The 14,737-nt window shown below is 34.8% G+C and overlaps 2 protein-coding genes across 3 annotated transcripts in view; both read right to left on the reverse strand.

Moving 5' to 3' along the window:
• The window catches only part of LOC109544389 (zinc finger protein 337), an 8,756-nt gene extending 3,538 nt beyond the window's left edge, over positions 1-5,218 (reverse strand). The window contains exons 1-6 of the mRNA XM_019914527.2: positions 4,944-5,218; positions 4,233-4,530; positions 3,848-4,137; positions 3,643-3,786; positions 3,367-3,589; positions 2,990-3,305 (exon numbers count right to left, since the gene is read on the reverse strand). Coding sequence (XP_019770086.2) covers positions 2,990-3,305; positions 3,367-3,589; positions 3,643-3,786; positions 3,848-4,137; positions 4,233-4,530; positions 4,944-5,180 — 1,508 coding nt within the window. The 5' untranslated portion in view covers positions 5,181-5,218. The remainder of the gene's footprint in view (positions 1-2,989; positions 3,306-3,366; positions 3,590-3,642; positions 3,787-3,847; positions 4,138-4,232; positions 4,531-4,943) is intronic.
• Positions 5,219-6,416: 1,198 nt separating this feature from the next.
• On the reverse strand, positions 6,417-14,609 carry LOC109544391 (putative tRNA pseudouridine synthase Pus10). 2 transcript variants are annotated; one of them, XM_019914529.2, is made up of 7 exons: positions 14,317-14,608; positions 12,658-12,946; positions 12,454-12,602; positions 9,163-9,482; positions 8,929-9,079; positions 6,732-7,002; positions 6,417-6,676 (listed from the first exon to the last, which is right to left on the reverse strand). In XM_019914529.2, the coding sequence occupies exons 1-7, from the start codon at positions 14,470-14,472 to the stop codon at positions 6,483-6,485; spliced, it is 1,530 nt and encodes a 509-aa protein (XP_019770088.1). In that variant the 5' UTR covers positions 14,473-14,608; the 3' UTR covers positions 6,417-6,482. The 2 variants fall into 2 exon arrangements, with proteins under 2 accessions (XP_019770088.1, XP_048522668.1); XM_048666711.1 differs by lacking the exon at positions 8,929-9,079 and having other exon boundaries at positions 9,225-9,482; positions 14,317-14,609.
• Positions 14,610-14,737: the final 128 nt, after the last annotated feature.

Consider the following 14,737-nt stretch of genomic DNA (forward strand, 5'->3'; position numbering starts at 1 on the left):
ACTCCAAGTGATGCACTCTAGGTGAGTCGCTCCTTGTTTGAGGCACGTTTGGCGCTTGTAGCTGATTCTGACATGTTTTAATGATTCTCATAATAGTAACATAAATCTGATTCTTGTTGAACTGGTTACTCAGCAATAAATTACGAAAAATAATTTGCAATCCATCTACATAGGAGAAAAAATTGGAGAAAGATAGGTAATTCTTTACGATACAGTCTGCTGTGGCACGCGGGTACGCACGGTACGCGCGGTACGCGCAGCCGAAATTGGAATACTGCTCAGCCATGTTGCCGAACTGCCACCAAAGTACAAACTCACAATGAAAACAAGAAAGTAATTTATTAAAGGTTCAAAACTTAGCAGAATTACGTCGATACAGGAAATAGTAGACGACACTAATAAGCTCATACATATGATTGTGCGCTTAATTTAGCTGGGGCCCAGCTGGGGCGATTGCAGTCAGCGGTTTGAAATATCAAATTAATTGTGTATGCATGCAAAGCTTTGGTTTCTCTATGGATGTCTATGAACGCGTGTGAGGTCTTAATCGGTTAATTCAAATTATGATGAGAATCGGAAAAGTAGTGAAAATATATCATCTTTATTACTAATTACTATTTATGTATTTAAGTATATTAAATGATTTGTGTACATGAAAAGGTTAAGGAAGTTGTAATATTAAGAAAGTGCTAATATAGTACTGGCAACTACGCGAAAAATTTCGACTGATACGCCGGCGCAAAGAACTGAATCATCATGGCGACCGTGGTTTTGTTTTGGAAATTGGTGAATTTCAGAGGGTGAAAAGTCCTGGAAAACGGCATTAGGTCGAAAAATGTTGTTTGTTACGAGATTTTCTATAAGGTGAGCATAGCCTTAATCGTCAAAACGGCAATCCTAGTACCAGATCGTATTGTAAAGGATTACCAGGCAATTGCCCCACTATCCTACTTGTGGTCAGAAAACGAAAGCTTACCAATGTTCCACACTAATAATGGAAATAATTAATAATAATAATATTTAAGCGAAAACAAACGATATCAGGTGTCTTTAAACCCACTGAAACATTTTTTTTTAAGAATACAAAAAATATAAATGTTTACATTAGGGATGAATTGCATTACACATATGATTTGCAAATCTTCAAGAGTGTTCTTAAAAAGGAATGCAGGAAAGCTATAATCTTTAATAAAATGCCCAAGCCAGACCACTCAGGTCACAAAGGAAGAGGAAACAAGTTGCCAGCCGTTCAAGACACTGAAAAAGCAACTTGCCAATTAATTCAAGAACTTCTGTCTGTACTAGTATAATGCGCTTGATAATATGTTTTCAATTATATTTTCTAATACGTATTTCTATTCTATCCTTTCCAAAAGAGGTATTAATTTTACAGCATTTTTTTAAAGAGTTTTGGTATCAAACGGGGCCATATCCCAGTGTCAGTATCAGCCACATTGCATTCTCCATCCATTTTTTAGATTTTTACTCAAAAGTGAAACCGGTGGATGTTGCCGCTTTTGATACCAATTCCCTCTGTGGATGGTGGTTAAATTGTTGCTCTTCAAAACTTAAAATGAACAATGTTTAGCAATGTTGGTACGTTGAAGGTTTACCTTCCGTGGAAAGTGGAAATGCCATAGATCGGCCGAATCTTCTCCATGACAGATGCTCGAAAGATGCTTTTGTTTATTACAAGCAAGTTGATTCTTCTAAAGAAGTGGAAGATATAAAAGAAAATGAAAAGGAATGCAACTGAACAACTGACTTGAAAACCAAGCACCCCCAGCAGGCATGGAAACTATTGAGACTTTGAGCCAATGTTTCTCAAACCCAAACTTTTTCGAATCAATTAATAGCTAAAAAAGTTACGTTTCTTTCGTTCCATCAACTTTTTTCAACACAAAAGTTTCCTGTAACATACCACCGGCTTATTAAATCAAAACATTCTTGAAAACAAGGAAACCGATGTAGTGAAGTGAAGTTATGCAATGAAGTTAAGCAGATCTGATAAAACTTCATTGTGCATAAAACGCATGTAATCAGATTATGCATTTATATAACTCCTTTGAAAACACCCGAAGAATCGCTATCACTATTATCATCCCAAAGAATACTACGTATGTTCAATTAATTTCTTACGTAAGAAGACATAGCTGAGTAAAAAATAATACACACTACGAATAACTAAACGAAAATAATTGCCTAACCACGCTTCTACTACTTCAAACTTCGGGTTGAAATCTCAAAAGAACCCCGTCTTCGAGTTGAGTCAACCGTCACTGAACCGGCATTTCAACTGTCGGTTAGCGTTTATAATACCCAAACTGACTTTCAACCATGGGTCTCAACCGTACATTATAATACCAGCTCTAAGTGTTGTTCAAAGTGACGTATCGTCAAAGACCAGGTGTCACGGCACATAGACACACAGAGCAGCATCAAGTCTTAAGACACGGTATTACCCAGGCCATGCACAACAACTGACACTTCCAGTCATCGGATAATTGTCCTGATAACTCTACCGAGGAAAGGCTACATTCCTACCACGTATGTAAGATACACAAGACAATAGAATCTCTGATCTTCCGAACACCGGTACAAATTGAACAGGAATTAATTAGCCGAATACGAGAAGCTGCTCAAAATATGAGCCCAGACTGCTGCCAAGAGTGCACGATAAAGTGAGATTGGGGCACAAACATGTTTGGAGTTAAACGGGCAGACCTTCGAACATCTCCTGTGATTTAACTACTTCATTGTATATTAATTTGATCAATATTGATCATGAATGCATAACCTTTAACAGCACTGACGACAAAGAGACAAGTTTGAATCACCATGTACATAATGATTGGATTTTCAATGAAATACGCCGAATCAACAAACTAATTGAAAAAAATCAGTAATTAGTCGATGAAATATTTTCAGATATTTGAGCATCTAAAATCAACATTAGCTATAACTGAAAATTATGTTTTCAAAAACCAACCTTGGTGAAGATCTATAAGAATCGATCACATTTGCACTGTTCTGATCCTGGCTACTCGTTTCTTCTAAAACATCATTGCTGTCTTCGGTATCTGTTAGTGTATTGCTGCTAAATTGCTGATATTTTAACTTTTTAGAACTTCGTTTCTGTCGTTCGACTATATTGCCTGAATGCTGCCGTTCTATATGATAATTAAGTTTCGTACTGGAATAGTAACTTTTGCCACAAAATTGGCAGGATGGTTTAACGAAAATATTGGAATGCTTCACCAAGTGATGTCGTGTCAGAGACGATTTGTCCTTGAAACCAATGGAACCTGATGAAATGTAGTAAATAACAAAAAGAACACCTATAAATTTATCAAGTAGAGTACTCACAAATATGGCAAGAGAATGAAGCCGGGCGGTTTTTATTGTGCCTCAAAATATGCTTCTCCAGAGTTGCTTTCATCGGAAACGACAATCCACATATAGGACAAATGAAATCTCTGCTTCTTATGTGCTTTAACTGAATGTGAGTCTTCAAAGTTCCACCATCATTAAATCTCTGTCCACATAAATCACAACAGTACGTTCTAGGATTTAAATGAACCACTTGATGCTGAAATTCATTATCTTAATAATACCTCTTTGAAATATTGCATTTGTACATACTCGCTTTAAAAGCGGCTTTGTTTTAAAAGACTTATCACAGTCAGCACAACTAAAATTTCTTTCGTCATTGTGAACAGACAACATATGAATATGTAAATCGGACTTCTTCACGCATCTATGTCCACATTCTTCGCAAACATGTTTCTAAAATATTAGGCTGAATTTGAAAAACTTCTCAACCCTAGAAGTTATTAGTTCGTTATACTTTATGTAATGCCCAGTGAGCGCTAAATTCGTCTTCCGGGTATTTGGCTTTACAAATTCGACAATATTTCCCAGGCTCCATCATTAAAATTTCTTTCTTTAAAGTGTACTCTTGAAACCTCCTTTTTTTTCTTTCTTTTATTGCAGCTTTTGCCTGCTCGGTGATTTGTTGTCTAAATAAGCCGTACTTTTCGAACGGGTTTTTGCCGTGTTTTTTTGCCATATGCGTTTCGCATTCGTCAATATCCTTAAGCACTAGAAGACAAGTTTCACAACGTGGTGAAGAAAGTCCTACAATATTTGAAATTATAAAGCGTAAAATGTAGCGCAGATAATATAAAACATTAAAATTAATTTCAGACCATCCATTTTAATGAAAAATTTACCTGATAGATTCTTTATGTCAGGTGTATCTTTAACGTGATTAAAGCTCTTAATATCCACAGAATTATCATCTTGACTGTCATACTGGGACTGAAAAGTACCGTGTTTCTCATCCAGTATGAAATCATCTGCGTTGCATTCACTTTGGGCTTCGATGACATTACTAGAAGATGTGTTAGCGAGTAGCGTTCTTACGTAAAGTTCTGTTTTATGCAGCTGAATTTTAAAGTTGAAAAAATCTATTAAGCTGGTAGTACAACGGGTACAAAGGTATGGAGGAAATCCGTCATCTAATGTGCACTGCAACAATAAATACATAATATATATCCGAAATAGGCTCCTAGGGTTAGATGACGCTCAGTTGAATGAATATCAGAGCTTTTTTTGGATGTAAATACATAAATTCTATATTTATATTCCCAGTGTAGTTCATAATTGGCGTCATTTCACTGAAGATGTACTCTAATGGTATATAGCGTATACAGAAAAATATATTTTTTTTTAATGTTCACACATAACTGAGATATTTGCAAAAAATACATCATAAATATGGTAACAACGTTTTTAGTTCGGGTCTAAAAACCACGCTATTCTCATTAACGTTACACAAATGCTAGTTCATACTGCCATAGGAAAACAGTCAGTACAAAGATGTATGCATATAAATAATGTTGTAAATAGCGCTTTTGTGGAATAACAAGCGCGTTGCTTACCTCGACAGCGGTTGTTTCTATCAAAATATCAGCCAAACTCAAGTGTTGGTCAAAAACTGCGAATAAATAATGCATTTTTGGATCTTCCACAAAACAACCCCTACATTTAACAGACAAGTCGATATCCAGTTTTTCCCCATCTTCAATCTTTACAACGGTTTGAAAGTTGTCATAATTTTCGGAAATGCCAGAATGTTTCTTTAAAATCTCGGAAGAACACACATTAGACGCCGCCATTTTCACTAACTCGACTGCAGACAGGAGACATTTCCTTTATTCTTTACAGAGAATAGTACCTGACCGTAAGCGGCAAAGATCTAATACACTATGTTCGCTTTCTTGTTTAATTCATCGTGCTAGACAGAGATGAACCGAGTCTAAAAAATTAAAGACGTGTTTTAATCCACAAGGGCTAAGAACCTTTTTAAATCTGTTTAATTCGTATTACGCGTGACGACGCGATATTTTTCAACATTTTTCTTGATAAATAAAACCAGAATACAGAGACTCGCAATACGTTGGTGGGCTACTTGTCTCTTTCTAGTGCTTCCACAAGCGCGCCATTTTTTGCCAAAAACGCGTGTCTTTACAGCGGGAAAATAAAAATTGCCCCTAGTCGTTTTAAGAGTTACTGAGGATTACTTGGATATTACAGAGTTTTTTAAGTCCAGTTTATTTTTCCAGTTAAGTATAAATCCTGATTTTTCGAATTTTAAACGGATAAAACGGATTAAACGGCTCAAAAATTCATCAAGTTAATCTAAAATCGGCGAAAAAGAGAGATATAGGAAAGAAGAATAAAGGAGAGACTCTAAAATCGGTTGGTAAACAATTGCTTGTTAAACAATTATATCTTTTCAGAAAACCTGATGGCAGAAATCCGGCTTAGCACCGATTAAGACCGTTTTGAGTTTTCCTGCACTTGTAAAAGAACTCTTTGTCAACTAATAGTGAAAGAAAGGCTGCACTTCTACCACTATTTAGTTTTTTTAGAAAGTGTTCCTATTGGTTGGAGATCTGTCAGTTCGTACCACGACGGTCGAATTGACAGATCTCCGACCAATAGAAACACTTTCGTATCATTGTATCATCGTACACACACATGGGACACGGGCTTAAGTTTTAGATTATACCTTTGTTCATTTACTTATAACCATACGGGTGTTTGCAAATTACATTAAATTAATGTTAAAATAAATGAAAAAGAACATTGTTACTAAATTTATGATTTAGGTTTTTCGCGAATAACTCCCGGTTTTTTATGGAAATTATCGTTTCACTTTTTCCTGGACTAAATGCCCACAGATTTCGCCTCCAGAGGAATAACGGCAAGTTTGAATCACCCTGAATACGCCAGATTAATACACTATAATATACTTAATATTACCAATTAATATAGTCATATTAATATACTATAAATACCAAAAATAAAACTTCTTGTGCCACAAAGCAGAATCACTGAAACTACACAGGACCAATGCTGAAATGATATATTCCAAATGTGAAAAAAATGAAACAAATTTAACTGTAAACTGCATTTCATAGTGCCAAATTTGGGTCCTTCTCTGGCCAAACCAAATCAATATCCAAACAATCCAAAGCAACCAAATCAGTTGGGTATCCTAATATTGAACTAACACTGGGATTAGTCCTCTCAAAGTCCCCATGAACGAACTCTTTCACATAGGTTCCCGCTTGCGTATTAACTTCCAACTCAAAAAGATCAGAATATCCTAAAATACAGAGTAAGAAGTATGTAATCATAATTGTAATTTGACCAAAAGGCACCTGGCACTTCAGTTGCAGACATCTTATATATGGTTTTATCCCTAGCCATCAAGGTACGCCTATGAAGCACTCTCATCACAGTGAGCTGCGAAACAGTTAGTTCTGATTGCTTATTTAGAATATCAATGGCCGCTTTTATGTCTGGTGCAGCCGTTTTGCATAACGCCCTGTATGTTTTTTTCTTGCTTTCTTCTCCAGACTTTATACGCGTTAAATCAGAGCAGAATATGCTTTGCAATTTTGTTACTGCCACCAACTCGCTTTTAATCACCTACAAAAATCGTTCTAATTTAATCACATAGACAAAGATATTTTTAGTCAAACAGTTATTATTAATTACCGAGTCAAAAATAAACGAAAATCCATGCCTGCTTCCTCGACCAATAGATTCACCAACATTTCAAATTTAACGCATTTTTGGGGATAATTTCGGAAACTTTGGAAAATATGTTTTTCAAAATGTGGCAATTAATTAACAATAACAACACAGAAGTTGAAATTGGAATTGTTTTTCGCTAAGCTGAGAGCATGACTGCGACCTTCAAGTTCTTACCAAAACTTCTTCATAAAAAAGGAATTTATTTGTATTCTCAATATAGGTATGAATCTGAAAAATTCTATTGAAGCAAGTTAAAATCTTAAACTTGAACAAGTAATAAAATATCTGCTAAAATGAAACGATAACGAATAGCGCACATGCTAATGTGAGAGAATAGCATTCCAGCCGATCTAAGGTATTCGTGATTATTCCGATAAATTCTACCCCATCCAACACGTGCTTCAAAATGTATTATTTATCAAAAATGTATAATCGATTCCTTTAAAATTAGGAAATCTCGTTCCTCGAAAGATGAAAAGATAGATGTCAAGACGATGTATCAAAGTGGCTCTTGGGACATGAGATATATTCGATCGTTTCCCTGATATACGTTATTTTAAATGTTTGCGTTTTTGCATTATGCTTCCAGCTCTTTGGATGTTATAAATTTGTGATCAAATCTAATTAGCGAAAGACAGTCACGCTATTGCAAAAGTCCATCTTTTGGATTGGCTCTTTCGAAACGTTTCATTTACTCTTGTACACCAAACATTTAAATAAATTTGCTCGGTTCTCTTTAGAGCAGGGTTTCCCAAACTTTTTCGATCATGGAACACTTTGCAAACCCAGAAATTTTAACGGAACACTTGACTTATTTTTAAGTTAATTTTTAATGAACTATTTTAACACCTCAAAAAAAGGTCACTACATTTGCTTAGTGAAAGCAAATGTCCCTTTGCTTTCGCCAACCTTAGACCTTTCCATGCTCCTTACAAAACGCCTTACGAATGAACATCACCTTAAAGAAGCAAAAGGCAAAATCAATATTTCCTATTGGTCAGCAGTATACCACTCATTGGTTGGAGTTGGAGCTCGATTTAACGAATCGTCTACAAACTGTTAGATAACAAGGAAAAGGGTCTGTGTGAAGAGGTATGATTCGCTTCACATATTCGCTCACTGAACATGCAAATTCTGATAGTCGCGCAAATAAAATAAATTGTTTCAGCAGAGTAATACGATTAAGGGTGCCAGGGTTTTGAATCCGAGCAAACCTCCCTTTCCAGACAGTTTCTAAAGTAACAGCATGTAATTGCAGTGGCTCTTACGCGACTTTTCTAAGCAATATCATCCGAATTTTCCATAATAAAGTTTTTTCTTGTTAAATCTTATCTGTTATCGAAAAAACAGTCTCTAAAGCAGAGTTTCCTAAACTTAAAAAAGCTATAAAGAATCGTTACTCCCTAACCCTGGTCAGATTTTTTGCAAAATTACCCAAAGTACAAGTTTATTAAATAGTCTTTAAAAACGTATGTATTATGAATGCAACATATCCAGACGTTTTCAATTTGGGGACAAAATTCTATTGCGATTTATACTCTAATTGGTAAGTCCGGTTAAACCCTAATTCTGTTCTAAGATTCAGTCCGAAATATTAATAAATGAGCGCAAAATTTTGGATTACAACCTAAGAGAAGAAATCGGCTGATTGCAGATCTTCAATTGCTAGTTTAATAGTTTCAATTTTATCGAAAAATAAACATTTTTTTTAACTTTTCAATCTAAAAAATGACGATTGTCTGATATTCGAAACTAAAACCGATACCGACGCCCATTAAACAGCAGAATAGTTGGTATATTAACAATAAATAGACCCACCTGTCTTTCTACTTCCCTAAATTGTTCGGAGGAAAATTGCCTTTGCTTAGCGTTATCAATTTTAACATAAAACGGTCTGCCAGCACCGAGCATCCGAACATCGACATCTTCTCTGCCACTGGCTGAGAATGTCATATTCTTTTTTTCACATCTGCAATCCATATTCCAACATATTATCATGGTAGATTTAGACAATGACAAATATTTCCACAACATAAAATACTTCTAACTGACCTAAGAACATTGACTATTGCATCGAATACAATGTCTTGCACATTGTGTTCGGTAACACTTACACCGTCCACAATCCACGGAGTTTGACCAACATTTCTCTTAAACTTCAGATACCTGCCACCGATAAAGATTGGATCCGTGGTAACATTCACTCTTTCCAGTTGTACTTCTTTGTCGGGTATTGCTGGCGGAATGGCAAAATGATACGTGAATAATTTATCATCTACATCTTTTAAATGCTCGAGTATGTTGTTCCTACTGACGTCGATTCTCTTTTTGGATCGTTGATTCCTGTTTAAATTCTTCATATTTTCAACTTCCTAAAATTTTTCTAGTATTAATTTTGATTTAATTTCGATTTGGTGCAAATATATGGAATAAAATAAAGCCGACCTTTACCTCATCGTGTTCGATAACGTTTACCGCAGATGTGATTGAAACGTCAAGGCATTTGAGTACGAGTTGAACTTAAGAACAAGAATTGATACCGACTACGTTTTATAAACCCACCTCTTACAATCGGGTCGTTGCATTTTTTTTTCTTTCATAAAATTGACTATTGACGAACAAATAAGAGCCCTACAATTTTTTTTCACATTCTGTCTACTCGTAACAAATCTAACAGCAGTCAAAGTTTAAACTTACACAAAGCGCGCCGAAACGACCAGTTTTGGCTGATCGTAATGTGACGTCACGAAGCATGATTCTGCTCCGCCACATTCAGCGCTTATACGTGTTTCCATGTTCTAATGTGAATATTGTGTGTTGGTTTGCTTGTTTCTCAATTATTGAAAGTAAAATGGCTTATAAGTACTGTATGGTGCCACAGTGTACAAGTACCACTACGTCTACACCAGGAAAAACATTTGTAAAGTGCTATTGAACGAAAAGAAACGGAAATTGTGGTTGAAAGCAACGCGGCGAAACTGCACCGAACTTTCTGCAAAAAGCAACATTTATGCCTGTGAGGATCATTACGATGTAAGTTCGCATAAAAGCAATAATATGTATAGGTTTCTTAACCCTATGTGTTCGTTAGATTTAGGTTTCACCGTTGATTCATTATGTGCAATTTTTGTTTATTTTATTTCACAGCTTGAAAGAAACATGAAAAATTTTATGAAGCGGAAAATGATGGGAGTTCAGAAAATAATTACAAAAGATGTTCTTCCACATAAAATTGCGTGCCAAAAAGACAGAAAACAAAGTAGTGACGCTCCTGTACGAGCGGTAGTTTTGAAACGTAATAGATTTAACATTATAAATGACACTGGTATAAATAAAGCTTTATTCATAATTAAGCTACTTAGACACTACAAAATTGAGTTTTGTAAATATTTATCTAGTTCTTCAAAAAATTCGCCTTGACAAAACTTTTGCTGAACTAGGTGATGATTTTGAATTTTCCGCAAATAAGAGTAGAATTTTTGCAAAATCCCTTCCATTAATTAGCGAGATGTTAAAGACTTTAATAGTCTGGATACTATCTAATAAAGTTATAAAACGTCTAATAAACCTATACCTTTTCGTGCACATTATAGTAACGAAATTGAAGAAAATCTAGTCAAACAGGCTCTTACATGGTCAGATTACAAGAACGCTAATACCATAAAGTATCGATATAGTCAACCCCAGATGGCATAATAAATTATATTTATTAAGCCTTAAATGTTAATGTCTTAAGACGCTTAGCTTGCTCCTATGCAATATGCAAGTGTACATTCTGCTGGTTATGGGCATATAACTAGCGTAGCGTAAAACAACGTTCTCGCGAACATTTGACATCTCATTTGACAAGCAAATCTGGTAACTTTCGTTTCCTTTTTTAATATTAAATTTTTTTTTTAGAAATTTGCTTTAGGCGTTCTTCTAAACGACCCTCACGCTGTTTGGGACAAGTTTCAACCAAAAAAAAATTTTGTAACCCTACTAAACAATTTTAATAAAAACTGTTTCATTTATACAGGGTATCCCTGTATAAATATCCCTAAGTCTGGTATCCCTGGTATACTGGTAACCGGGAACCGCGATTGATATCTGGCAAACTATAATTAGGAGATATTTGAAAAATGGACAGTGTGACGAAGGCATTGGGGGCAAGTGATCTAAAATATATTTTTTCAAGATGGTCACACTTGTTGGTATCGACTTGCTTATTTTAAATGGAACACCCTATATATTGTTACACTTTTGAATTCTCCTCCAAATTCTAAATATACTTCTTGTATAATATCTTATACCTAAGTCTAATAGGTACCTAAGTCTAAACGTTTTTTATATGTATATGAAATTTTATGTAAAAAATGACAGATGCACCTCCTTGAATAATTATTCGTTTTTCCTGTAAGGGAATATGTTCCACTTACTTAAAAGGACTTACTTTCATGGAATTTCAACAAAATTTTGATAACTATTGATACAAACTGGTAAAAAAGTGGTCTTGTAAAGGTAACTGACAGCTGTAAGCATTCCTTTGTCATTTGATTGTATTAAAAATTGCAGCTTTCGTCATGGCAACTAAGAGTGACAGGGATTAAAAAAGATAATAATATAATAATGGCAAAACAGCCATATAAAAATATTAAATTGACAATATTTCGAAAACTAAACAGTTTTGGAATAGTCACAAACTCACCCTTATTTTTAATATTGAATAACGCAAAATTATTAAAAATGGGCGTTTTCATTGGAAAGAATTAATTTTGGGCGGTTTTCTCAACTTTATTTTGAATCTTATGTTTTTAACACTTTGCATCAATAGTTATCAAAATGTTGTCGAAACTAAAGAAAACAAGAAGAAATGCGGCTCAAACGAAGTAGCACATATTCCCTTAAAGGAAAAATTATTATACATGGAATATATTTAGAATTTGCTGCAGAGCTCAAAAATGTAATATGGGTGTTCCATTTAAAATAAGCAAGTTAATACCTACTTCCGGTATAGCCATCTTGAAAATATTTTAGATCGCTTGCCTCCAATGACTTATTTGACACTGTCCAATTTTCAAATTCCTCCTAATTACAGTTTGCCAGATATCGATCGCGGCGGTTCCTGATGGGACACCCTGTAGAAGACTTAATTGTTGATCGAAAAAATGCCGAGGGTTGGGTGTAACGTCGTACCTAAAGCATACTTAAATGTAGATGGGAAATTGAAAAATAAGACAGCTTAACTTATTTTTGGGCCACCCTGATATGCATGAAAATTCCATCAGCAAAATTGCAGCCACAAATGAAAATCGACAACTCTCTCTTATTCCATTTGCACCATATTGTATGACAATTACTTACTTCGTCATCTTTCTCATATTTTATTGATATAAGAATATTCAAATGCGACTTTGGATAATACTGCTTATTTAAAGCCTCAGATAGCTTTCCAGTGGCTACAGCTCTAAATATTTTATGTGGCTGCTCTAGCAACACCTCATCCATTACACCTACGAAAAACAGTTGCATACAAACTTTTGCTTTAAATGTACGCTGAGAACTTACTTGTTGTCGTCTCATACAAGTTCACAGATTTATAAAGCGGAAAGTGTTTTCTCAAATGCAGTAGCATGCTATGTGCCCTGACAGCCAAACATTTCGGAAAACTAACATTAAACACAAAATTGTCGTAATTATAGCTTTCGATACCAAGTGATTCAACATGCTTTACAAGATTTTCAATAGTTTCATCACGAAAACAGTCGAGACACATGGGGCAAATGTTTGATTTCCGTTTCTTAGGACTGGATTCATTTAATGTATCTAATATACGTTCAGGTTGTTGGGCTGACACCTAAAATATTTATTGTATTAATGAGACATCCTGATAAAGAGGTAAAGAATTGGTTTTCCGGTGCGAAAGCAATGATCAGCAAGAATATAAAATATCCGTAAGCACTCATGACTTACTACAATGACTTTTTTAACGGTGAAAGAATTGAGTAAAAGCCGTTAAAATATTATCTGAATACCGTATAAACTGCGTGAACGTTACATGAAAGAACTTTTTTGCAGGGCGTTTCTTTGGTTCTTCCACATAGCTTTCCTTCAGACCCACCCAACTATTTTGACAAAGATAGTAACATGCTCCAATTGTCAGTATTTTAGTAGTTAACGTAAGTTTATCAACATTTAACCGAAAGTTCTAGATCTCACCTGTGCCAAACATCGTTTCAGGAATATTTCTAGTATTCGAGCAACATGCAAAAAATTCAAAATTAACGCGTGTCTTGAGAACCGCTCTTAGTTATTGGCTTGGTATTTAGAGAACGTTTGGTTGAGCTAAAAAGCTCTCGTTTTCATTGTTCAATAGAACCTTAAATTTCGCACTTTTTATACCTAACATCGTTTTAGGAATGTTTCTAGCTTTCACGCTAGAAAGAATGCAAGAATGCGAAAATTCTTGCAAATCAAATTTTGAATTGCAAATTCTTGCAATTCAAAAAAAAATTGTTCTAAGTTTTGAAAACCGCTCATGCCTTTTCTTCTGTCGATCGTAGATTTATTGGAATTTTTATTATATATTATTATTATTATATATTTTTAATAACACATGACGTTTGCTTGTTGCATTTGTCATGTACTTGCCCATGACTTTGGCGTTGACGGTATATTTGTGCTTTTCAAATAAATTATTATTCCATAAATAATAATCAGACAAAGCGAGACAGCATTGAGAAAATTTTCTAATGCTTCGAGTATCTATGTTTATATGTATAAATTATAGCATTACGGCAACAACGCTAGACAGACGATTAAAGACGTGCTACCATTGTTATAGTGAACGGACTATATATCAAAAACGGTTAGACTTAGGTATATGATATTATACATAAAAAATATTTAGAATTTAGGGCAGAATTCAAAATGTAACAATATACAGGGTGTTCAATTTAAAATAAGCAAGTTGGGACCTACTTCCGGTACAAACGGAAGTGTGACCATCTTGAAAATATTTTAGATTGCTTTCCCCCAATAATTACGGTACACTCCAATTTTCAAATTTGCCGGAATTATACTTTGCGATAGATCGATTGTGGTGGATCCCGCGAAGGGACACCTTCTATACTTAAGTATAACAACTTGAACTATGAGTTTACTTAGTTCACTGGTCAATAAAGAAAAGTAGTAGAGAGTTTGACCTAAATATAACAGTGAACTTACGAGTTTATTTAAATAATCTTCCGGTTTCTCATAAGGAGATCCCACCTCCGAATATTGAACTCCTAAAAAGCGCAGAATACACCGGCTGCAACAACATAATTCTTGCAAGGCATCTACAACAGATAAAGCATTTTGGGCCGATTTTAACAAATCCATTACTTTTACAATACTCTCATAAAGTTAGAAAGAAAAACAATTTGAAATATACGTATGATCAATTCGAATGGAAACAACAAACACTTAGGTTAAGTCAGGTTAAGTTTCCATCTTCTTCTAGGATGAAGCCAAGCTAGATTTCTATCCACATATTAAATTGTATAGTGTTGGTTTCTTGACCGATAAATGAACGAAATGAACCGATAAAAAAGATGGTTTTCCTTTCTTGAGGATTCGGAAAAAATTATAACTTTTTTAGCTAGCA

The sequence above is a fragment of the Dendroctonus ponderosae genome, unplaced genomic scaffold (assembly GCF_020466585.1).
Source record: "Dendroctonus ponderosae isolate FM_Combo_2020 unplaced genomic scaffold, Dpon_F_20191213v2 Dpon_F_20191213_5, whole genome shotgun sequence".
Lineage (NCBI taxonomy): Eukaryota > Metazoa > Arthropoda > Insecta > Coleoptera > Curculionidae > Dendroctonus > Dendroctonus ponderosae.

Excerpts from the sequence above, each read along its gene's own strand:
- LOC109544391 (XM_019914529.2), bottom strand. The coding sequence starts at position 14,472 with ATGGATTTGTTAAAATCGGCCCAAAATGCTTTATCTGTTGTAGATGCC. Across the intron at positions 12,603-12,657 it reads CTTGTATGAGACGACAACAA|GTGTAATGGATGAGGTGTTG; the intron begins GTAAGTTCTCAG and ends TGTTTTTCGTAG. Across the intron at positions 9,080-9,162 it reads GCAATAGTCAATGTTCTTAG|ATGTGAAAAAAAGAATATGA; the intron begins GTCAGTTAGAAG and ends TATGGATTGCAG.